Source organism: Rhinoderma darwinii, chromosome 2 (assembly GCF_050947455.1).
Source record: "Rhinoderma darwinii isolate aRhiDar2 chromosome 2, aRhiDar2.hap1, whole genome shotgun sequence".
NCBI classification, from domain to species: Eukaryota; Metazoa; Chordata; class Amphibia; order Anura; family Rhinodermatidae; genus Rhinoderma; species Rhinoderma darwinii.
In genome coordinates this window covers 62,646,688-62,673,637 of record NC_134688.1, presented here as the reverse complement: position 1 = coordinate 62,673,637, position 26,950 = coordinate 62,646,688, and the positions used below count along the sequence as shown (strand labels likewise).

Here is a 26,950-nt window from a genome sequence, read left to right as displayed (position 1 = left end):
TGCAATCTGGAAAAGAAAGTGTTACAAGAAAAATCACACAAGAACTCCACCCGGAGGTGCTTTCCTTTTCATTTACATAATTTCCCCTGCTATGATACAAATTTTATTCCAGAATGCCATGCTTAGAAGGAGCAGTGCACAGTTCATCTCTATATAAAACAGTAATGCTACACATCTCCGTAGAAGAGATGGACAGTCGATCAAGGCTATGCCCAAAGACAAAAACAAAAATAAAACCTTGACATAACTGGCCAGAAATGACCAATTATGTAAATATATTTAAAAAAATCATGTAAAATGGGTTTCCCTACATATATTGATTGTATGTGGGATATAAAATGCAAAGCTTAAAGTAACTGTACAGTTGGATGGTCACTTTGAATATAATGCCAGGGAGGAGTGGTCACTGCACCCACAAGCCTGGCAACACAGACTCCAGCACTGGCCTCTTCTGTTCCTGGCCGGCTGGCTACGTTTGCCAAGTCAACCAGTACAGCCCATTAGGACCTGCCGCACAATGGCGCTCAATCACTAAGTCTTCACTCCTACTTGCTATGGACAACTAACAAATGCTGATGGATCCTTGTTTTGATACTGGTTTCTGGCATGTTGTTCAGGTTACAAACCCCAGATACAAAAAGTGTGGGACCTATCAAATTATGTTGTCTGCCTATAACTTCAGCCATGTTCCTGAGGACCAATATTTTGCTATCCTACTACGTACTAGCAGTTGCCATGTATCAGGGACTATTCTGAAAGCCATAACTATGAAATTATCTTACAGCTGGTAAGCTTAATACTCCTGGTGGGGAAAAAACATGGATTCCTTAGGGCCTGTTCACACAGAGTATTTTGACGAGCTTTTTGGAGTGGAAACCGCTTTGCAAAACTGAAAATGCCTCCCATTGATTTCAATGGGAGGCGGGGGCGGTTTTCTCCTGTGAGCGGTAAAACCGCCTCGTGGGAGAAAGAAGGGACATGCCCTATCTTCGGGCTTTTACGCCTCTGACCTCCCATTGACATTAATGAGAGGCGGAGAAAGCGTATTTTGCAGAGTTTTTTGCCCGTAGCACTCAATGGCTGCGGGCGAAAAACGTGGCAAAAAACGCGGCAAACGACGTGCAGGAAGGACAAAATCTGCCTCAAAATCCCAAACTGAATTTTGAGGCAGAATTTTCTTCCTGCAAAAAACGCAGTATGAACACAGCCTTAGCCTCCATGCCCCAAGCCCAGCCAGTGTTGATCAAATCGTGGCTAGAGCAACATTTTCTTGTTACAACATAAAGAATCAATAAGAAGACTTACTAACAGAACTCTAGCCCCTTGTGAATGAATGTGACCAGCATGTTTAGAATGGATGTTCATTAGAAAAGACTCAGACAATAAACTGATCTTGTTTCCCACATTTGGGTCCCTCTGCAATTAGCGGTTATTGTTGGGAAAGCAGACGGCTAGTTTTCTTTTCTCTTCTATCACACTTCGGTTATCGAAATCTTATGGTTTCTCCATTCTGCCTAATAGAGGTGGGTGGGAAAGGCAGAGTGACAACCCCTCTACTACATTCATATGCCTCTGAAAAAGGTTCTCTAAACAAGACAAACCTTTTAAGATTGGTTATACACAGTATGAGATTATCTATATATATATAAAAATGTATTTCTGTTGTCTGTTCTTTATGCATGGCCAAATTATTGGACCAGTCTGCACCAAATTTGGTAAATAAGTAAATCACACGCTACCGAATGTTTAGACTAGGTTTCAGCTCTCTAGGACCTACCGCTCAATATATTCACAAAAGCAAATATGGCACCACTGGCTTCCACAAAAGGACCTTCCTCCATATCACATCAGATGACCTGTATTAGCCAATAGAAGCTCACAGGTCCTTTATTCTTAGTCTCACTCACATACACACAGTTTTAGACCAGGTTTCCATAACAACCAAGCCATTTTTCTTTACTCTACGTGTTACTTGCTGTAACCTAACTGCACCTATACTGGATTTGAGCATTCTCATGAATTGAAACCCTTTCATTCCAGTCATGCCTCCAAAAAGGAATCTGCACTTAGACGAAAGACTCCTGTGGCAAAGCGCATGTCTGCTGCCGAGCTGCTAAAATCTCTCAACAGAACCAAGATTTCAGCATTCTCATAAATGTAACCCCTTTCAGACCAGTCATGCCTCCAAAAAGAAACCCTGCACTTGGATTTTATTGGATATGTCGGCTCATATCAGTAGGAAATTACATTTTTAACCACACAAAAACAACAAACAAATGGACCAGTGTGAAGCCGGAGAACTCTGCTATTCTATATTATAGAAGTGAATGTCTGTCTGTCTGTCCTTTATAGGCATCCAAACGCCTAAACCATTTGACCCAAATTTGGCACATAGGTACATCGGTTGTCCGGGAAGGTTTTCGTAAATGTCCCGACCTTTGTGTTGTTCTCTGTTATCAGCCATTATCACATGATCATGATCCAATACTATAAAAGCGAATACAGACATTCGTTTTTATAGTAAATATGTTTTTATCTGGCAGTAGCAGGTAGTGCACTTTACAAGATAATCCTAGATGGGAAGGTGCAGAGGAGCGGTTACCCATAACAACCAGACTACTGATGGCCAGGAGGAAAGCTGCATTACTAGCGGCAGAGACTCCTCTTGCCCAACTGGAAGCTGATAAAATGCGTCATACTGCTGCTCGAGCTGCTGAAACTCCTCAGCAAACTCGGCTCCCTCAGCAACAGATTAGACAGGTGGCTCCCAGAAGCGCAGAGACTCCTGCCCGAACCCAGGCCAGTCAGCAATCTGATAGAGCGCATCATGTTCAGCGTGCTAATCAGTGGGTTTTCATGCATGATGCTGTTTACAATTATGATCCAACCATAGTCTATGGCCAACTGGTAATAAAACTGCCAATGTTGTTAATCAACAGGCTCTGGCACAATCTTATGACTTCATTTCCTACCAGTTTAGCTGTTAGGTATTTAGGAAGTTAAAATTGAAATAAACAGTGTGTAATTGCCAAGGTATAAAGGGCTACTAGCAATTTCCCCGTAAACGAAGAAAATATGAGGCCATGGGTTATACTCCCGGGCACCATTTGAACAAATCCAATGAACACACAAACGGACAGGCCGACCGACACGTTCTACCTCGGGCAGCGCTGGGTACTTTTTCTAGTATGTGTATGTATATATATATATATATATATATATATATATATATATATATATACATACACACATATATATATATATACACATACACATATATATATATACACACATATATATGTAATCTATAAAAAAAATATTGATGTTGCTTGTCCTTTATGCACGGCCAAACGACTGGACAATCTGCACCAAATTTGGCACGTAAATCAGGCGTTTTCGAAGGTTTTACACCAGTTTTTAGCTCTCTAGGGCTTACTGTTCGACATATTCCCAAAGATTGCAACACAAAAGCAAACATGGCACCACTTGCTGCCACATTAAGGCCCCTCCCGCATATCATATCAGAAGCTTGCAACAACACAGTAATGTTTTACACCAGGTTTCCATAACAATTCAGCCATGTTTCTTTACTCGCCGTGAACGGACTGTACCTATGCTGGATTTCAGCACCCATAAATTGAACCCCTTTTAGATCAGTCATGTCTCTAAAAAGGAAACCTGCGCTTGTACGAAAGACTCCTGCAGCAAAGAGCATGGCTGCTGCCCGAGCTGCTGAAACCTTTTAAACAGACACAAGCCCGTCTTCAGGCTGACAAGAAACGTCACAGCCAACAGCGAGCTGCTGAAACTCCCCAGCAACCGTGTGTGTGTGTGTGTGTGTGTGTGTGTGTGTGTGTGTGTGTGTGTGTGTGTGTGTGTGTGTGTGTTTGCGTGTGCGTGTGTGTATATATATTTATTTCAATTATGAGGCAAAACATCCCTCTCACAATAATATATATATATAGTTTTTTTTTATATCAAAGAATAATCATATAGTAAAAAATATCTAAAATGAGAGTTTGAGTGAATAAAAGGATCCTTCACTAGAACTGGAGTGTTGCCTCATATTTAGATCGTTTTATATATAAACAGCAAAAAAAAGAAAAACACGTTATAAGAATATAAAATGCAAATATTCCCTGCCTACTTTATCTTGTTCTACTTGTTCCTTGGTATTACCGCTAAGGTTTCTCATGCTACTAAAGGAAATTGAAAGAGGAGTTTTCCAAAACAAATGCACAAATACAATAAATTACCCAAAACAAGGAATATATGGGCCACTAATAATAAATAAGTCACATTTCAGATAATATTACACATATGTCTGAACAGTACATATAATTCTCTGCTCGTGGCGGCATAGGTCGTACGTACGGCTCAATACAATAAGAGCACAGAGGTGTAGGGTTATCTTTCATGTCACTCCCTGGAGATGTTCAGTACAAATCTCTCTGCATTACCTCATAGATCATGGATTGTATTCCAATATTTCTGTGTTGCATTGTATGGCTTGGTATACTTTTGTGGCAATATAATTCAGATATTTTTTTTTGTTGCTTTTTCATTAAAAGCAGAATTCCCCCAAAATAATAAGATATAAAATAATAAAAAATGTAATTAAATGTTTCTCTTCTTTTAGTGTGCACAGTCCTCTGCTTAGACCAGCAGTTTGTTCTCCAAAACTGCTGCTCTTCCTACAGTATATCTTACTTCCATAGTAACTTCTCTGTGCTAGTAATGCAAACTCCTCTTAGGGTTTTCATTCATACCTCCCAACCGTCCCGGATTTCAGGAAGTGTTCTGCTCTCCCGGGCGGCCAGTGGTATGTCCCGCTGCCCTCAGGACGCAGATACAGTTGAACCCAATGCTGAAGCATGGAACCGTCAACTCCCTGCTTCAGCATCAGTTCAGAGCGGAGGAGCAGAGGGAACTCCTCCGCTCACCGAGGAGTCAATGGGCACAGCACTACTTTAAGCGCTGTGCCCAGTGTAATCCTTGAAGTCACGGTCCATATATGGAGAGTGATGTCAGGAGCTCCTCCTAGAGTGGAATCCCCATTGCCGATGCTCTGGGGAGCCTCGGCAACGCTCTGGCAGGGGATTCCGCTCTGGTAGTAGGCCCTGACGTCCCAGTCCATATATGGACAGTGGCGTCAGTGGTTCCCTCTAGGAACGGAATCCCCGGCCTATGCTCTGGCTATGGCTTCCACTCCTAGAGGGAGTCCCAATGGCACTATCTACAGGGGGAGGGTAGCGCTATCTACAGGGAGGGTGGCGCAATCTTCAAGGGGGTGTGCAACTATCTACGTGGGCCCCTAGCATAGGGGCAGCTAAGGGGGCATTATACTGTATGGGGCAGCTAAGGGGGCATTCTACTGTATGGTGCCAGCTAAGATGGCATTATACTGTATAGTGGCAGCTATGGGGGCATTATACTGTATGATGGCAGGTGTGGGGGCATTATACTCTATGGGGCATTATACGGTATAAGGGCAACTATGGGGGCATTATGCTGTATGAGGGCATCTGTGTGGGCATTATACTGTATGGGGCATCTGTGTGGGCATTATACTATTTGGGGGCATTATACTGTATGGTGGCAGCTATGGGGACATTATACTGGGTGGGGGATGCTACAGGGGCATTATATGGTGGAAGCTATAGTGGCATTATACTATATGGGGAAGCTGTGGGGGCATTATACTGTATGGTGCCAGCTAAGATGGCATTATACTGTATAGTGGCAGCTATGGGGGCATTATACTGTATGATGGCAGGTGTGGGGGCATTATACTCTATGGGGCATTATACGGTATAAGGGCAACTATGGTGGCATTATGCTGTATGAGGGCATCTGTGTGGGCATTATACTATTTGGGGGCATTATACTGTATGGTGGCAGCTATGGGGACATTATACTGGGTGGGGGATGCTATTTGGCATTATACTGTGTATGCATTTCACTGAAGTGTGTAGTCAGGCCCAGCTATGGTAAAAATGTATTTGTTTCTGCAGGCTGCAAAACCACAGATCTGTTGCGGTCCATTTGTCTGCAAAAAAACCTTTGGTTGTGCATCAGTGTGTCATCATGATTCACGGATCCGCAACAACAAAAAAAATTGATGTCAACAGTTTATGTAGCCGCAAATCCGGACCATAAAATTAATTGTCCTGAGTCTTTGCGGCCTGGATTCACAGCCCCCACACCAATCCGTGAACATCACGGTCGTGTGCATGGGGCCATAGAAATTAATGAGTGACTACTTTGACTCACATCGTATTGTTTGAGGTTAGATTTCTGATGTAATTTATTGTGATTATTTCTGTATTTTATGGTAACTAAATCATTCAAACAATTCTAATAAATTGTTCAAAACCCCATTCATGACCGCTCTGCATTGTTACTGTGAGTAGACCCAGAAAGCTTTCCAACACTAGTATTGCAAAACAGATCGAAGCCCTTCAGAAATACCTGATCGATACTCACCAGTGAATACAGTCCCAAAAGGCTTTGTTCTTTTTGAATAGCATCCTACTATACATCACTTTGTCATAAGGATTCGCTCACTAGATAAAGGTTAAATATCTTGAATGAAAACCATTCTGCAGATCATGGGGTGCTCCTTCTAGCCAGGGCATACATAGACAGTGGACCCCATACCAAAGATTAATATGGCCCCCAAACCCTCATGGTGCCAGGTTTTGCGATCCAAGACAGAGGGGCTTGGTGTTAGTTTCCCCCGCCAGGATCTTTGTGCCAATTTCCTACTTACTTGTTTGATTACATTGCTATTCCTTTCTAGGGAGAGAAGTCCCGTACAAGTAGTGATGTCACGATACCAGAATTTGGACTTCGATACCGATACTTCATGTAGTATTGAGATTTCGATATCAAAACGATACTTTGCCAAAAGTAATAATAATCCATTTTCTGATGAGAGGAGTGATTAATTTTGAATATGCCTCACATTAATAGTAATTAACCCCATAATGTTTCCCAGTCATAATGGGTTAATGTGTAAAGGTGTATGATGGGGTTAATTACTATTAATGTGAGGCACATGGAGGTTAAATTCATCACACCTCGTGCCCCGCAATAACTGAAACAAAGCAGTTTTTATTTTTTTTACCGCGTACACATCATAAATGATGCAAAAAAATTGTTGTAAAGGTTATTACGGCCGCGCCAATACCAAATATGTGTATATTTTATGTATTGAGACTTATTTTAATGTTTATTGTAAAAAAGTTGTATGTGTATTTTGTTATTATTACTTTGCTTTTCTTTATTTTTAAACTTTAATGTACTGGCATATATCTATATACGGAGTAAGAATAATTAAGACATTTGTCTATAGTGTCAAGTGAGGGGTCATTGGTACTACAAATTTTCAGCTAACATTGTTATTTTAACTATTTACTAATAAAGAATTTATTATTTTCAATATTATTTGATCACACTACTTTCCTCTTTCCCTTTCCTGTTACTATACATATATCTATATGCCAGTACATTAGCCTGTCCACTGATAGTACACAGGCAGTTGTTAGGACATACCTAAGTATGCCCTAACAACGGGAAATATGGTAAGACAGCCCTGTGATCCTTCAATGGACGCTGGGCTGTCTGCCCATATATGGTATGTCCCTCAATCGGGTCACAGGGATTTCTATGATGCGATCCAAGGGGCATCCCCCTTCTCACTTCCTCTTGAATGCTGCGGTGGTGGTCAACTTAGATCACAGCATTCAGGGGAATAACGGCGGATATAAGAGGTTTCTCTGATCTCCGCCGTTATAGAGCGGCGCTGCGGTTGTGTAATACAGCCATTGCCCCGCTCCTGACAAAAAGTGCGCGCGCGCGGTCAGCATGAGGTGATGCTACCGGCACTGCACTAATAAGCGGCGGCACAGGCACTGAAGACAGAACATAGGGGTGTTTTGCAGTGCTCCCGCCATGTTCTGTCTTCAGTGCCGCCGCTCATTAATGCAGCGCTGGCCGCATCACATTATCCTGACGGCGCGCACTTGTCAGTACTCAGGTTCAGGGCAATGACTGTATTACACAGCCGCAGCCCTGCTCTCATACATTCATGTGTTTCGATATTAAGCTGTGCAGCCGCACAGCTAAGTATAGTAATACATGAAATAACGGTATTGAACCGTTTGGGGATGCACAGTATCGAAACAGTATTGAAGTTTCGATGCATCGTGCATCCCTACATACAAGTACTAACCACCCAATAGTAAAGGGGATGGGACTCCCTATGGCTAGTGCTTGCATTCTATGGGATGCATTGTAGCCGCACAGTGTCCCTTTATGGTATTAGTTTTTATTCTAGTAGCTCATGACTGCAAAATGACAGGTCTCTCTTACTTCCATACTATTCCGTAAAGAATCAGGGTGTAGTACAGTTTTTGATTGACTGGCCAAAATCTCAATCCTACCAAGCTCAAGGGATGAACTTCATCAAGGTCGGAGAAAAAGCCTTACAAGCCAGCCATGGGAATAACTACAGAAGCTACATACACGCATCCCTTTAATTACATATGATTCAGGCTCACCTTTATAGCATTGCTCCAATGAATATTTATTTACGAATCTCAAAATCCAGAAACCCACCTCTCTTGACTTGAGAGAATAGCGGTACGCCCATCAGTACATCATGCCCGCTATCCGTTTAGAATGCATTATGGGCAGGAGAACATGTGATTACCCTCTTCCTACATCAGTTCGCTGTTCATCTACACCTCAGCCTTCAGGTTACCTGGCAAGCACTCGCATAAAATTATTGCATTCACTTCTGGGAAAGTCGCCTTTTATCCTTTTATAAAGTTTTTGCTCATGTAACTAAAATACTTGTTAACTTTTTTTATTCTTTTTCTTTTGCCTGAACTGACTCCTCTCCAGCCTCGTCTGAATTCAGCAGCTATACTACTCACCGAAACAGCTCTATTTTATAACCATATAAAAAGATACTATATATGATATATGCCTTCATAAAAAATATTTACTTTATGTCGATTTATATTTATTTATACATGCAGTGTGGCTCTTTTCAGTTTTGTTCTTTTTCATCGGAGTCAGCAGGGCAGAGACTGGCTGGCACTGTTTAGATAGGCACAGTTTGTCTGGTACAGTTTTTAGAAGACACTCTCTGGCTGGTCCTGTAATAGGGGCAATCTGCAGCTAGCACGATTCATGGGGTTTATTAGGGCCACTCTCTGGCAGGCACAGTTTATTGGGGCACTCTCTAATGCGTACGGTTTATAGTGAACTAAAACATTCTTCATTACATTTGTCGAACTGACCTTGTTCAACTCGCACAGCTGCAGTTTGTTACAATATATCAGTGTAGTTAAGAGCCATCAACCTAGGCTCCAGAACAGGAGGGATATTTGTAATGCTGAGGTATGAATCGCACAAAGGATTTCCAATGCTGATACAATGTAATTGGAAGCATAAATCAGGACTAGGTCAAGAAAAGTTCCCAACCCCAGAACGTACACAAGAATATTTCCATACGGACAGCTTTTTCTGTTGACGTAGTCGGGCTTTTTTTTTTTTGCCAGAGAGGTTGTAGTTTTCTTTTGACACCATTTTGGGGTACATCAAATTTAGTGTTGGACTTTTAGTAATTTTTTTCAGGGAGTTGGGAAAAACAGCAATTTCGCCATTGTTTTTGCCGTTTTTTTCACGCCATATGCAATGCTGCTTAAATATTGTTATCGCCTGTGACCGATATATGCGTTTAGGCCCTCTGCATACGTAGCCGGAATATATCCGCTGCAAATCTGGCTGCAGATTTTGGCACAAATTTAAAGCAAAACTGAATTTCACCCCTGTCATTAGAAGGTTTAAAGTCAGCAATGAAAAAGTAGAAATGGACATGCTGCGAATTTTAGAATCCACACTGCAGGTCAAGTTTTGTAAGGAAACATTTTGCAGCATGTAGATGAGATTTGTTCAAATCTCATCTACATGGCTGGTACTGTATTCTGCTGCAGATACGCAACGTGTGCAGGGGTCCTAAGGAGTTAATATATTGTTTGCTATTAACTTTTTTTTATACAGACGCCTTCGAATTCTTACAGTTCCATCCATATTTTACCTGATGCCTGCTACGTACCATCTATTATTGACACGGTTTTCTCTCAAGGTTCTTTCACCGGATTCATGCATTTAGATGTAACACAAATTTACAATGTCAATGGAATTCTCTCTCATAAGAAAAAAAAAACCAGCAGAACTGTCGAATTAAGCATTACAGTTGTTGTTTGGTTTAAAAGACCCTTTTTTAAATAGGTTACCAGTACAGTGGTGTAACTACCGCTGTAGCACCATAGCGGCTGCTACGGGGCCCATGACGCCCGTCGGGATGGGCCCCACCATGCAGATACTATTGTACACTATGACAGAGCAGTATCTCCCTGCTCTGCCATAAGCTACAGGCCACATTTGGTCTGCAGCCTATCAGGCGTAGGGTCAGAATCCCTGCGCAGGCCGGCGTGATGACGTCAATGGATCACGCTGGCCTACGCAAGTATCTAGTCGGCGTTGAGTTGCTACGTTCATCGGGCGAACGGGACCTAGTTAAGTAGTATTTTTTTGTTTGTTTGGGGGCGATATATACAAGGCAGGTGGGAGCGCTACCTACAAGGGGGGCTGTATAGCACGGTCTACAGGGGGGCTGTATAGCACGGTCTACAGGGGGCTGTATAGCACGGTCTACAGGGGGGCTGTATAGCACGGTCTACAGGGGGGCTGTATAGCACGGTCTACAGGGGGGCTGTATAGCACGGTCTACAGGGGGCTGTATAGCACGGTCTACAGGGGGGCTGTATAGCACGGTCTACAGGGGGGCTGTATAGCACGGTCTACAGGGGGGCTGTATAGCACGGTCTACAGGGGGGCTGTATAGCACGGTCTACAGGGGGGCTGTATAGCACGGTCTACAGGGGGGGCTGTACAGCACGGTCTACAGGGGGGGCTGTATAGCACGGTCTACAGGGGGGGCTGTATAGCACGGTCTACAGGGGGGGCTGTATAGCACGGTCTACAGGGGGGGCTGTATAGCACGGTCTACAGGGGGGGCTGTATAGCACGGTCTACAGGGGGGGCTGTATAGCACGGTCTACAGGGGGGGCTGTATAGCACGGTCTACGGGGGGGCTGTATAGCACGGTCTACAGGGGGGCTGTATAGCACGGTCTACAGGGGGGGCTGTATAGCACGGTCTACAGGGGGGCTGTATAGCACGGTCTACAGGGGGGCTGTATAGCACGGTCTACAGGGGGGCTGTATAGCACGGTCTACAGGGGGGCTGTATAGCACGGTCTACAGGGGGGCTGTATAGCACGGTCTACAGGGGGGGCTGTATAGCACGGTCTACAGGGGGGCTGTATAGCACGGTCTGCAGGGGGCTGTATAGCACGGTCTACAGGGGAGCTGTATAGCACGGTCTACAGGGGAGCTGTATAGCACGGTCTACAGGGGGGGCTGTATAGCACGGTCTACAGGGGGGCTGTATAGCACGGTCTACAGGGGGGCTGTATAGCACGGTCTACAGGGGGGCTGTATAGCACGGTCTACAGGGGGGGCTGTATAGCACGGTCTACAGGGGGGGCTGTATAGCACTGTCTACGGGGGGGCTGTATAGCACTGTCTACGGGGGGGCTGTATAGCACTGTCTACGGGGGGGCTGTATAGCACGGTCTATGGGGGGATGTATAGCACGGTCTACGGGGGGATGTATAGCACGGTCTACGGGGGGATGTATAGCACTATCTACGGGGGCTGTATAGCACAGTCTACGGGGGGCTGTATAGCACAATTTACAGGGGGGGCTGTAAGGCACTATCTACAGGGGGTACTTTCTACAAGGGGGGCTGTGTGTAGCACCCAAGGGAGGGGTGGCCGCTCAAAAGTTTGCTATGGGGCCCAGTGTTTGCTAGTAACGCCCCTGCTAAACAATTATTAGTTAATACAGGGGCGCCCCCAGTTTATGAACCTTAATATCTAATACCAAAGTAGAAAATGGTCACATAGAGTGTCTCAACTTAGGAGGACCTGGCACCTCCGTGCAAAACATGGATTACATCCTTATTTTAATGGGCACTGTGTAATGGAGTTATTTTCCCACTGATGGCGCTGTTGGGAGATTGGACACTTGCTGCTAGGGTCCCGTACAGATTACAGCTAACTGCTAGGATTTCATCCGCAGGACACCCTGTGATCAATGTGGGACCCTACTAACAAAACGGAATTGTCCAAAGCATACAACTGCCAGAATAAAATTAAAGGAATGACATTGGCAAAGGAAGTATATTAAGGAATAATAATACTGGAATAAACAGAATAAAATGTTGGGTTAAAAAATATATATTTGATTAAATTACATTGGAGAGGCGAAGATTCTTTGCCTAAATATATAAGGGTAATAGGATGAGGGGGGAGGGGTTTAGGACGCATCGCACCTGGGTTTCACATTAAAATGAAGATAAAGAATAGCTTTATAAAAATAGTACAAGTTCTTAAGCAGAATGTTTTACTTATAAGAACTATCAAGAAAACAGAGATGACACTGGTTCACAATAATCTATAGACCGTACATCATAGTGACTACATTAATCGTGAATCCAGACACATCCTTTATGTCTGAAGTACTTTCCACCATAAATACACATAGAAAAATCTTAATGCATTTACTCTATTGACAGCCACCTGGTATATATTGATAAAATTGGACAGCAGCAATATAAGCCGTGGATGAGAAATTACGATCTATTTCTAGACTTTAATGCACTTTCTGCTGGAATAATAGCACTTCACTACAACTTAGATGGATAACCGGGGCCTTTCAAAAATTAATACATTTAGTATGACAAAGTTTAGGAAAATAAAACAAAAGCTGCACTATTTGCGAAGGATGATAAGTGTCTAGTTACAAGCTCTAGCAGGTCTCCCTTTCCTATTTAATCCTGTGTAGGGGACGATCAGCAAAATCACAAGGGTAAAACAAAAATAATTGTATAGCAGATGCCCCTTTTTAACCATTGGGTTACCTGGGCAAACACAGAGGTGTAACTTGAAGCTCATGGGCCTCAATGGATAATCTGAAAGGGGCCCGGAACTATGACTGGTGTTCTTGTACTGTATGGGAAGGACGACATTCTAGGCCCCATCATGCTCCAGGGGCCCTGAACTACGACTGACCATTTATAGTACTATTGTTCCTGTACTATATGGGGAGAAGGACATTCTGGGTCCCATCATGCCCCAGGGGTTTAGGTGCATCTGCAACCTCTGCACCCCCTATAGTTAGGTCCTTGAGCAAACCTATGCTCCAGTTCTGAACTTGCGTGGGTGACTTGGACAGTACATGATCTGCACGTTGGCACATGGCGGATAAGCTGCGTAAAAGTACACAACCAATCCGCCCTGTTCCCCGCAACGAATTCCGGATGAAAAACCACACCAAATTGTGCTGCAGTTTAATAGCAGGTTAAAAAAAAAAAACATAACTTACCCGTAGTCATGGCGACGTGTCCCTCTGACAGCCCGGCCTCCTGGGATGACGTTTCATGCCGTGTGATTGGCTGCATCAGTCACATGGGATGAAACGTAATCCCTCGAGGCCGGGCTGGACGCAGGAGCAGAGAGATCTGGGCAAGTATAGACTTTTTTTTTCCAGCTTTTCCGTCCCAAAAATTGCAACATCTGCGGAATATCCGCAACAGATTTAATTGCGGGAAAATCTGCAGCATATTACAGTACCAGCAGAGCGGATGAGATTTGAACAAATCTCATCCACACGCTGCAGAAAAAACTATCTGCCGAATAAAACGTTCATAAATTGACCTGCTGTGACGTTTTTTAATCCGAAAGAAGGTCAATTTTTGCTTCAGAATCGCTGCTCTTCTGTTGCAGGTTTTCCCCATTGAATTCAATGGGGAGATAAAACCTGCAACAAATATTGTAAATAAACGAGATTGATCCGGAGTGTATGTATAAAATATAATATAACTTTTACTAAATTTCTTTAAAACATTAGCAATTTGCGACATGTGCGCATAAATTCTCTTCATTCGTCACAGCAGTATGCAGTTTTTCATGTGTTTTTTCACAGTATGCATATACAACATAATTTTAAGACCGCAAAATAGTCCACCTATTTAGGTTTCCTAATCCATATGATTTAAACAATTTGTTAACTTCAGAGGTTCTCTCATAAACACTTAGTTGATCTGTTTAGCATATAAGATATACAGGAGACATAAGATTTTTCGGGCAGTTGCCCTCCTACCCCTTTTATTTTTGGGATGGTGATGTTCCTTTCAGGAGTTGTCTGTCAAGTCCTGGATTTAATTGAACCTCTGATGTAGGGTAAATTCTCTCCCAACGCGTTTCCTTCTGACCGATTGATTCTTCAGGGGAGATAGGTCATGAATGCTGCTTCGTCCTATTTCATGGGAAGCTGCATGAAAGTTAGATGTGGCTGTCTCGTGAAGAAAATAGCTTGCTGTCAGCAAGCATGCTTGCAGTGGCAAGTAAATGGCCTCCCGGTTTGGAGGCAGAGTATCAGCGTCTGGTCCTGACGCCTACCGTCACTACACTAAAGGATTCCCTGTCTCTTTTTGTATCAATTTCCTTCCCACCCATCCACACCTCCCAGGTGTAACACACCTCCCCAGTGACGTTTTTTAGGGGGGCGTGTACTAGAGGGGGCGGGGACCCGCAGCGCCGCCGCCGACACAGGGAAATTTCCCTGTGTCTGAGGGGACACAATCGCGCCGCAAGCATCCGCCCTAAAGTCCCTAGATCGTGCTCCCTCAACATCTCCTAACAGAGGAGATGTTTAATTACGTCTGCATACAGCGATGGATGTCCTCGCTGCTTGCAGACGCGTCGTCAGGGGAACGGAGGTAACTCCGCCCCCCCGGGGTGACGTCGCGGCCAGTGATTGGTTACCAGGGTTACGCTGTGACCTATCAGCTGTGCAGCGCCAGGCGTCTTGTATAGAGGCCGCAGATCTGCACAAGGATCGGTAAATACAGGCAGAATAACTCTGCCTGCATATGGGATGTTCGATCCGAGGGCAGTGAGGGGTGGATGGTGGGGGGGGGATCTTGTGATAGAGCGTCTGAGTGCAAGGCTATTGTGTATTTAGATGGATCCCAAGCATATGGCTTCCGTCTATCCCTAGGCACTACAGACCATTCTAAAGTGTTATGGAAAAGAGATGTTTATGTACAAGGGAAAATAATAATGATTACTCAGTGGTTTATCAATTAGAGGATATAAACTGGCTAAGTAAAGGTTTTAAACTATTTGTTTCTGAGGTACGCAGCTTTAAACACTAGAGCGAGCATAGGTTATAAAGATGCAGATTATTTGCACCATTAATTTTGTTAATTCGTTTTTATTATATAAATATATATATTATTGTGCCCTTGGAGTTTTATATATTTTTAATTCAAATAAAGGGGTAATTTATTAGTTCTTATCCATCGCTGTATGCAGACGTAATTAAACATCTCCTCTGTTACGAGATGTTGAGGGAGCACGATCTAGGGACTTTAGGGCGGATGCTTGCGGTGCGATTGTGTCCCCTCAGACACAGGAAATCCCCGCCCCCTCTAGTACACGCCCCCCTAAAAAACATCACTGGGGAGGTGTGTTACCCCTGGGAGGTGTGGATGGGTGGGAAGGAAATGGATACAAAAAGAGACAGGGAATCCTTTAGTGTAGTGACGGTAGGCGTCAGGACCAGACGCTGATACTCTGCCTCCAAACCGGGAGGCCATTTACTTGCCACTGCAAGCATGCTTGCTGACAGCAAGCTATTTTCTTCACGAGACAGCCACATCTAACTTTCATGCAGCTTCCCATGAAATAGGACGAAGCAGCATTCATGACCTATCTCCCCTGAAGAATCAATCAGTCAGGAGGAAACGCGTTGGGAGAGAATTTACCCTACATCAGAGGTTCAATTAAATCCAGGACTTGACAGACAACTCCTGAAAGGAACATCACCATCCCAAAAATAAAAGGGGTAGGAGGGCAACTGCCCGAAAAATCTTATGTCTCCTGTATATCTTATATGCTAAACAGATCAACTAAGTGTTTATGAGAGAACCTCTGAAGTTAACAAATTGTTTAAATCATATGGATTAGGAAACCTAAATAGGTGGACTATTTTGCGGTCTTAAAATTATGTTGTATATGCATACTGTGAAAAAAACACATGAAAAACTGCATACTGCTGTGACGAATGAAGAGAATTTACGCGCACATGTCGCAAATTGCTAATGTTTTAAAGAAATTTAGTAAAAGTTATATTATATTTTATACATACACTCCGGATCAATCTCGTTTATTTGCTTTAATTTACGGAGAATGCTTGCTAAACCAATATTGTCAAGGTGGTAGACGATTCACAATACCATGAATATATAACAAATATTGTAGCAAGTGTTACGATTTTTGTGGCGGGAAAGTTGTGATTTTCAAAAATGTTCCATCTTTTTATTAGATCTTATAGATGCCCTATAAAAATGGTCTCTCTGTTAAAAGGTGTCCCTTAAAAGTACAAATTTACACTACCAGAACCGTGCTTTATTTACAAAGGACCTGTGAGCTTTCCTGACATGTCGGTTTTAAAAAATGTAATAAAAATAAAGCCAATCAAATATCGCAAATATCACAAAATCGCAAAATCAGTAAAAAAATATTATTTGGGGGGGGTTAAAATTAATTAAAAGTGAATACTTAACCCATTCTACGTTGTCATAGCGAAAGGTTCTTCTGTTCTCTATCCAGGCTGGCCTCTTGGTCTGACGTTTCATCCCATGTGACTGCTGCGGGCAATCACAAGCTGCAGCGGTCACACGGGCTGTAACTACATCCTCAGGCCCCATGCACACGACAGCAAAAAACCATTCACTTTCATTGAACACTGACACCTTTCCGTAGCACTACGGAAGGGTGTCAGTGCCGTGGAAATGTTCCGGGAATTATGGAACATGTCCGTTCTTTCGCATTTTGCGGGCCGTGCTCCCATACTTTGTATGGGAGCACGGCCCGAAAATGCGGCTGTCAGTCAGCGGCCGGCCGTGCCCGCAATCGCGGGCCGTGATTGCGGGCACGGTCGTGTGCATGGGGCCTAAGAGGCCAGGCTGCATGTAGAAGAGAAGGACGCGTCACTGTGACAACGAAGAACTGGGTATTAAAAGCATTAACTTTTTCCTGTAGTCTTTCCGCAGCGGAGACTCCGCCCGAAAATCTGCACCACAATTTCGTGCGGTTTTTCAGACGGAATTCTCTACTGGTTCTTGGGCGCATATGTTGTGTACTTTAACGCAGCGTATCCGCCCTAAGTGAACTTCGCATAAAGATGCAAGCTCAAGGCAAAATGTCACAAGATGGAACTTTTTATTGTAGAACATCTATAAAATATTTAAAACAAAACATATAAACCCACTGTACACACACACACACACACACACACACACACACATCTATATACTGTATTTGGTATGCAAATATTAGTGAATGGCCATACCATGAGACAAAACAGACCTAGCAGATTTTTAGGAAGGAAAACTTTAAATATACTTTGTGATCTGAAATATAATCTTCACAGATAACTATTAAAAAGATGAAATCGTCCCCAGTTGGAACGGATTTTTTCATCTTTTATATTTAATGTCCCTCCCCAAGATACTAAACTTCAGTTTATATTTCGTTGGGAAAAAGATTAAGGGGTATTCCTGTCTCACCCTCTATGGCGACACTGTTGAACGACCACATCTAGGGACAGTCAGTCATCAAGTAAGTTAAAAACGGTTTCCGGGGTTCTCAGGAGATCGGTGTCGAATTGTTTCCACTTTCTGGTCGAAAGTCTGCCACAATTGAGTAAACTTTTCCTAAAACCCTCTTGGGAGATAAAACTTCTGCCTTCAATAATCAGCAGCACGAGCTTTCCCAGTTTATTTGTATGGCAGCTAGAATACAGATTGCAGCAAGTTAGAAATCCAAACTATCTTTTCATTTAGTAAAGGAGAGAATTAACAAAATGATGGTTTGCAAAAAAAATATCAGCTCTACGATCTGCTAATATGGAACAATTCCTGATCACCTGGCAGCTTTGAATAGACCAGAGTAGCCTCCAATGCATGCAACATTTATTTCGCTCATGAGAGGCCCCTCTCACCCAGGTCTGCAAAAACGTTGTACTTTTCTTGTCGCTATGTGTGGAAATTTCTGCCTGTTCGCCCATCTGACTGGTTTTCTATTACAGTTTAATCCTTTTGTATTATTCTAGTCCTCACTGTTTGACGACTCTTTACATGACCTATTGTATTCTCCCTTTGAGGGGTGTTTAATGTAGCAGAATGCGCTACTTATTTTGTCCGGGAAAAAAAATTAAAGTCGTTGTTTTGAAACTAAAAAGATGAAAGAGAACTCAATGTAAAAGAAAAAAATGCCGCAGCAGAAACGCTACATTTAGGCTCTGTTCACATGATGTCTGAGCATTCCATCTGATATACTGCATAAGTCGTGAGTAGTACCCGACGTATACCTCTGGGTGCAGGAGATCCCACACTATCTTCCCACTGGTTGTAATGCAGGGTGGACAGTCTGGGGGCTGTATTGTCCTGTCCTCCCCATCATAAATTTGGAAAGCAGGTGTCTATCCGGCGCGCTTATCTGGCAAGTATTGGCGAAACTTCAGCATGCTCTTAAAGTGCACCAGGGATACATCTATGGAGATTTATTTTTATGTGGTATAAATTGCCGAAAAATGTTGGGAAAAGATGTTGTTTATGAGGGGCCTAATTTTAAAAAGTCTGTCAAAATTAGGCTCACCCTGTGGTGGCAGGGCCGCCGTCAGGGCAGTACAGCTGGTACTGCAGTCAAGTCCCGGACACAATGCTGGAAAAAAACGGGCCCGTCCGCTTCTTAGTAACTGTAAACATTTCTGTCAGGGCCGCAGCGTTAGTTACTTAGAGAAAGGAATGAACCCTTCCATTCCTTCTTCCAAACTAACTTTAACGCTGGGACACTGAGTGGACAGCAGGGGAAGCTGCTGCATGAGGAGCATGAAAGCAGCTCCGTGTGGAGAGAGCCCGCCGACCAGACACAGCCGACAGGACCCTGCAAGACTTGTGAGTGCCCCATCGTCCTTCACATCCCCCCTGACCCCACTTAAAAATGAAAGTGTTTTTTTTTTTTCGTTCGTCGTGCGTTTTTTTGCCGCGATTTTTGTAATCACGGAAAAAATGGTGCAGTTTTGCCTGCAATTTAAAAAAATCGCAGCAAAACCACCTTATTTGTACCACGATTACAAAAATTCCATCAAAAAAAATAATGCCACAAAACATTAAAAAAAATGTGCTTTTAGGCTATGTTTGCAAAAATCGTGGCAAAAAATGTGATTTGACTGCACTGTGTGAATAGACCCTAAAGGCCCTTTTACACTGTCCAATAATCGGCCGATGCAGAGAGCGCCGTTCAATGAGACATCGGTAATCGGCGCTCGTTTGCTCGTGTCCTACACGGAGCTATAGATGGGGATGAGCGGTCGTTACTCCGATCACTCGTCCCCATATGTTATCATAATGTCGGCATTGCATCTCCCTGTTTGCACAGGGAGATGTGCTGCCAACAACGATAATATTTAACTTTTTTAAAAGGATACGACCATTTATCAGGCAATTATCGGCAACGAGCGTTCTATGAACGTTTGTCTGCCCGATAATCGCCCAGTGTAAAATCCCCTTAAGGCCACTTCAGACATGGTGGATTTGTCTCCTATTTTCGGTACTGATTGCGCCCTGAAAATGCAATACAAAGTACAATACAATTTATGTGAATGGGGTTTTCAAAACCCCATTCACATGCAGCATAAAAAAATCTGCATGGGCTTTTGGGGCATTCTACTGATTGTTAAATCAGCAGAATGCCTATTATGTTGCAAAATTGCCACGCATTTCACCCTTTACAATGCGCTGACTAAATGAATGGGGAGAAGTGCATGACGCGGATTGGTCAGCGTCATACACTTCTCTCCACAACGCCCACTTGGTCTAAAGTAAAAACACGCCCAGTTGGGTATTAAGAAACTAATTAGCATAAAGCTAAAATCCCTCCTAACGTGGTAAAAATAGATCGTTTTTCTAAATAAAAAGCACTGCTGTCACCTACATTATAGCGCCCATCTCCTTATGTAGGAGATAGGCCACTTATAATGTGGTGACAGAGCCTCTTTAACCAAAATATTACCTTAATGCCTAATAGATAATGTGGCTTTACATTAAAAATGCATTTATAATAAGGAGACAATAAAATAAGGTTATATTACTAATGGAATATTGATGTGGTGTCCAAGGTCCATAATCCTACTAATGCGAACTACTTTAAGCAAGTCAACCAATAATACATCATTCTGGGTCTGTAAACCATGGGAAATTAATATTCAGTACTAGCGCCTAATGATTTATTTTCCTGCGCTGGACGCCTAATGTCTCATTTGAGACTATGTCCATGGACATGCACAATGGACCGTATCTGACACTTGCTAATTTGTTTAATCTTTCTAAGACGACAGTCCCGTATTAGCTGCCCGTTAAGCAGTTCTGCTCTGGAAGCATGTCTTCTTCTAAGACTAAAGGTAGTATCACCCGCCCCGATGTGGGCCATGTAAACGAGCGTCAATCAAGGAGACAGCTCGTTGATCGGTGCTTGTTTGCTCCTTTCACAAGGAGCTAGTGTGGGGACAAGCACTCGATACTCCGATCACTCGTCCCCATACAGTTCTACCGTGTCGGCAGCACATCTCCCTGTTTACACAGGGAGATGTGCTGCCAAGAACGGTAAAAGTTTATGCATTTAAAACGATGCAATCAGAAATGCTCGTTCATTGGCTGATCGCTGCCCTGTTTATGCAGGGCAATTATCGTGAACGAGCATTCTATGAATGCTCGTTTGCCCGATAATTGGCCAGTGTAAAAGGGCCTTTAGTCCATGGACATGAGCAATGGACCGCATTTGACACTTGCGAATTTGTTTCATCCTTTCAACATGGCGCATGCACCAAGGACAGTTCTTTATTGGCTGCCCTTTAAGCAGTCTGACTGGCTTATACAAATGCCTGTCAAAAGAGATGATGGGCTCGATTGAACTAGTGGATCTAATTGGACTTCAGCACTGACTAGCCCATATAATGTCACAGCAGTGGTTATAAATGAAACAAGTTGTTTTTGTTTCTGTCGCCATTAGCCCCAATACCGCTCAGGATGCAAAACATGTCAGGGGGGGGCCTCTTTAAATTTTTATTACATTGCGGTCGGCTGATAGTTGCATGTTATTAGCGGACTGCAGCTACAGGTTAACAAATATACAAAGAAGATGTCACACTAATTTTGCAACAGTGTTGCTTATATCTTGATTCTAACATTACCTATACTACCAGACTGCCATGGCAATTTTAAATCAAGTGTGGTTAAGTTAAGCAATACAGGTTATTAAATAAAAGTTTTATTTTTATATTGATTAGTTAGTAGGCACCTGGAAAATAAGGGCTTTATCTTGCCTTTGGGAAAGCTAGCGTTAGTGGGTATCAGAGTGAGAGGCACAGAAATGCAGCCCATAAGAGTCTATGGAGAGAGGAGGGGGAGCAGGAGCTGGGAGACACACACAGACATGCCGTAGAACTGTGCCGTGAATTATGGAGCATGTCCTACTTTTCGTTTTTTTACGGGCCATGCTCCCATACTTTATATGGGAGCACGGCCCGAAAATGCGGCACGCGGCCGTGAGCATGAGGCCTAAATGTGTGTGTGAGAATATTTGCCCATTCATCCAGAAGAGCATTTGTGAGGTCAGACACTGATGTTGCACGAGAGAGCCTGGCTTGCGATCTTCATTTTAGTTCAACCCAAAGGTGTTAGTTGGGGTAAGGTCAGAGCTCTGTGTGGGCCAATTAAGTTCTGCACACCAAACTCCCCCAAACATGCCTTTTTGGAACATGCTTTGTGCACTGGGGCACAGTCAACGAAAAAGGACCTTCCCCAAACTGTTCCCACAAAGTTGGAAGCATACAATTCTCCAAAATGTCTTGGTATGCAAAAGTATTAAGATTTCCTTTCACGGGAACTAAGGGGCCTAGGCCAACCCATGAAAAACAACCCCATAGCATTATCCCTCCTCCACCAAACTTTACAGTTGGAACATTGCAGTCAGGCAGGTAACGTTCCTCATAACTCATCCATCAGAACACATTTTTACTGCTCCAGAGTCCAGTGGCGGCTGCTTTACACAACTTCATCCGACACTTGGCTTTGTACTTGGTGATGTAAGGCTCGCATGCAGCTGCTCGGCCATGGAAACCTATGCCATGAAGCTACTGGTGCACAGATTTAGTGCTGATGTGAATACCAGAGGAGGTTTGGAGCTCTGCAGTTATTGAGTCAGCAGAGCGTTGGCGACTTTTATGCACTATGCGCCTCAGCGCTCGGCAAGCCCGCTCTGTAATTTTACACAGTCTGCACTTCGTGGCTGAGTTGCTAAACGCTTCCACTTTGTAATAATACCACCCACAGTTAATCGGGAGAATATGTAGGTGGGAAGAAATTTCACAAACTGACTTGTTACAATGGCGAAATCCTTTACAGGACCACGCTCGAATTCAGTGAGCTCTATAGAACGACCCATTCTTTCACAAATGTTTATAAAGGCGACTGCATGGTGAGGTGCTGGATTTTATACACCTGTCAGCACATCTAAAGCTCCAGAATTCTTCATGTCAGCCATCGAAAAAAAATTAAAAAAAAAGGAGAAAATATCTATATTTGATTCTATAGAACGACCCATTCTTTCACAAATGTTTATAAAGGCAACTGCATGGTGAGGTGCTGGATTTTATACACCTGTGGCAATGTGACTGAATGAAACATCCAAAATTCAATGATTAACCCCTTCCCCCTGCTTGGCCCTAATGACCAAGCCATGTTTTAAGTTTTTCCATCGTCACATTCGAAGAGCTATGACTATTTTATTGTTCCGCCAATGCAGTTGTATGAGGGCTTGTTTTTTGCGGGACGACTTGTAGTTTTTATTGGTACCATTTGAGAGTAGATGCGACTTTTTGATCACTTTTTAATCATCAAGTCAGGATTAACAGAAAACAGCAATTTTTCCATTGTTTTTTATTTTATTTTTTACAGCGTTCACCGTGCGGGTTAAATAATGTAACAGCTTTATAGTTGGGGTCGTTACGGACGTGGCGATACCAAATGTGTAACTTTTTTGCTTTATTGTGTTTTTTTAATAGTAAAGCAGTTTGTAAGGGGAAAAAGTGGGTTTTTCATTTATTTTTTTCAAATTTTTTTTAATTAACTTTATTCAACTTTTTTTTTTTAGTTGTCCTACTAGGGGACTTTCATATGCGATCATCCGATCGCATTTATAATACACTGCAATACTTTTGTATTGCAGTGTATTATTGCCTGTCCGTTTAAAACGGACAGGCATCTGCTAGGTCATGCCTCCGGCATGACCTAGCAGGCATTCATTACAGGCAGACCTGGGGGCCTTTATTAGGCCCCCGGCTGCCATCGCAGACACAGACACTCGGCGATCGTATCGCCGGGTGTCGGTGGGAGAGAGAGGGAGCTTCCTCCCTCTCTCTCTCTCCAAAACCACTCAGATGCGGCGCACGCGATTGTGCACCGCATCTGAGGGGTTAAACGGGTGAGATCGATGCTAATATCAATCTCACCCGGCAGAGCAGGGACGCTCCCAGCCCTCAGCTACCTCTGGCAGCTGAGAGCAGGGAGATTTGACAGCTCCCTGCTCTGTTTACTTTATTCTAACGCAGCGCCGTGGAATAGCGGCGCTGTAGAATAAAGCCCATTAATGACCGCCATGAAAAGGCTAATCGGCGGTCATTAAGGGGTTAAAAGGTGTGTCCCAATACTTTTGTCCATATAGTGTATGTGATAGATAGAGATACTGTAGGAGAGCAGGATTCTCCTCTTCTGTATGGGCACGGTATAAAAGACATGATAGCAGTTAGGCTCCACCCACTAGCTCAGAGAAAACGGAGAATTAGGGCGAATTCATACGAACGTGAATTGCGTCCTTGCAGGCCGCGTGGTTTTCACGCGCCACGCAAGTATATGGGGCAGTACAGACCGTCCGTGCTTTTTGCGCAGCGTTTGTCCGCTGCGTAAAAAGCGCGACATGTTCAACATCTCGGCGTATTTCGCGCATCACGCACCCATTGAAGTCAATGGGTGCATGAAAACCACACATGCCGCACGGAAGCACTTCCGTGCGAACTGGCTGTTTCGCGCAACAGCTGTCAAAAGGATGAATGTAAACAGAAAAGCACCACGTGCTTTTCTGTTTACAAACATCCAAATGGCGTGTCATAATGATGGCGGCTGCGCGATAACCACGCAGCTGCACATCATATGCTGCTGCCACACGGAGCTGTCAAGTGGCTTTTGCGCAGGCAAAATGCGTGTTTTGCGTGCGCAAAAACGCCACGTTCGTCTGAATCAGCCCTTAGAGATAAAGCCTGAAGAAAGGAAAACTTCTAAAAAAAAAAAAAAAGGGCCAGGATACAAGTAATATAAGGCCCTGTTCACACACCGTTCAGTTTTTTTGCAGGCAGAAAAATCTGCCTCAAAATTATTTTAGGAATTTCGAGACAAATTTTGACATTCCTGCAATTTCTTGCTGCGATTTTCACTGCGTTTTTTGAGGCGTTTTTCGCAGGTGGACAATGAGCACTACGGGCAAAAACCGCTCTCTCTGCCTCCCACTGATTTCAATGGGAGGTCAGAGGTGGAACCGCGGCAAGAAAGAGCATACGGCGGAAAAAAAAGCCTCTGCCGCCCATTGAAATCAATGGGAGGCAGTTTCGGACGTATTTGCCGATGCGATTCCCGTGTCAAAAAAACTCTGTGTGAACTGGGCCGAATAGTTAATTCTCATGCACGCACATATGACAGCTTATTTTCAAGTCACCTAAAAAGTTAGATACGCTTTAAGAATAATTTGAATACGAGAAATATATCTGCAAATAAACAGCTGCAGGGAACCCCATAATAGTGCGTCCTGCTGCATTGTGAGTAGCGCTGTATTATTCCTTTCTAGTTATTTGATTCATTCAGGAAATTTCAATCTGATTTTGTACCTATTTGACTAGAGGGAATTCAGTTACACAATTTTAATATATAGAGATTGTCCGACAGCAAATAGAAAGCACATCTAAAGCTCCAGAATTCTTCATGTCAGCCATCGAGAAAAAAAAAAAAAAAAAGGAGAAAATATCTATATTTGATTGAGAAAGACAAAATGAGGAAAGACCTGACAAATTAAAGGGGGAACCTGACACTTGTTAAATGCGGCCCTTTAATTCGATTTTCATTATATCAGTGCATATCTGATGTACAACAGGAACGGCACTTTGTAAAATCACTTACCAGAGGTGGATGTGCACCCTCTTTGGGGTTGTGTGCCGCAGCGATGCCAATAACATCTGTTTGGAAGGAAAAAAAAAAGGAGAATCAAAAACAATGTGGTTCGAATATAATTCCAATCACTATCAGTATTATTTTTTTAAATAAATATAATTATCAGAATTACAACCCTAATGTACATGGCTCTTTACATCCAACCCATGACCTTCTCCTCTCTACAGCCTCTTGCCCACCCCTCATGATCAGGTTTGTGTATCTCTACTCCACTTTCTCACGTCATGGTCAAGCCTTAAAACGCACCATTAACCCCTTCATGATAGCCATACACCTACATACGTTCCAACTGCCAATGCCCCGTGCAGTTCTCACATATTTAAACGTTGGCAGCCTGGAACGGGGTTTAATGTGTGCAGTGCTGCACTCATGTTTGCCAGCCCGGATTTCACCCCCTGTAGATAGTCTCAAACACAACTCCCCTGTAGACAGCGCCACACACAACCCCACTGTAGATAGCGCCCACTAAGCTCCTAAAGGAAGCACTATCTACAGGGGCACTGTGGCACTATATGGGCACTACTTACAGTGGACCACTGTGGCACTATCTACAGTGGGCACTATGTAGGCACTGGCACTATCTACAGAGGCATTGCGGCACTATCTACATGGGCATTGTGATGTTTTCAGGGGGTTAGGACAAAAACCTTAACTAATTCATAAATGTTTTTTTTTTGTTTTTTTTTTAACAGCCATAAAAAACAGATAACAAATAAAAAACAGTCCGACGGCCAGGAAATGGGTTGAAATTTCGAGACACATTGATGCAAAACTGACAGTTGAACAGTGTTTAATGGCCTTTTTTTACACGTCGTGTGAACATAGCCTTATAACCCTGTTCACTCTCCCCTCTCAGTGATCCAGACTGAGGGAGAGAAAAGACTAATTGTTACAGAGATGCATGTGCGCATATACATAAAAACATGGAATTAATTAAACTAATCTAGGAAATGAAAGCCTCATAATTCTTGTAAAAAAAACTAAGTAAAAATAGTTGTGATATTAGAAGTGGTTGCAAAGATGTTATCATTTAAAGAAGTGCATAATGGAAATGGAAAATTTGACCTGGACATGAAATGGTTAAACACTCTTGGCAAGCGACATACCTTAAAACAAAACAAAAAAAAAGCCTATCTACCTTCACAGTGTTTTGTTGAGCCTTTCCCTATAAAGCTCAGCTATTTGTACTGCAGACCTCTCCTTTCTAATTCACTTACAGGAAGTTGGAACCATTGCCTACCATGTTACAGATAGAGTAGAGCCGCAACACAGTCACGGTCACTGTCTCTACAATCCTTCTAGATTACTTTAAACCAGCAACTCTTCCACCCTACCCACTCAAACAGCAAGGCCTGCTTGCTTGGACCCTGCAGAGGCTGCTGTAATCACAGGACTTTAATAATT

At 43.2% G+C, this 26,950-nt stretch overlaps 1 protein-coding gene across 1 annotated transcript in view; it reads right to left on the bottom strand.

Annotated features, from left to right (window-relative positions):
• Window positions 1-26,950, bottom strand: part of B3GLCT (beta 3-glucosyltransferase) — a 567,539-nt gene that overhangs the window by 429,252 nt on the left and 111,337 nt on the right. Inside the window, exon 2 of the mRNA XM_075851692.1 lies at window positions 25,496-25,551. Within this exon, the coding sequence (XP_075707807.1) occupies window positions 25,496-25,551 (56 nt within the window). The remainder of the gene's footprint in view (window positions 1-25,495; window positions 25,552-26,950) is intronic.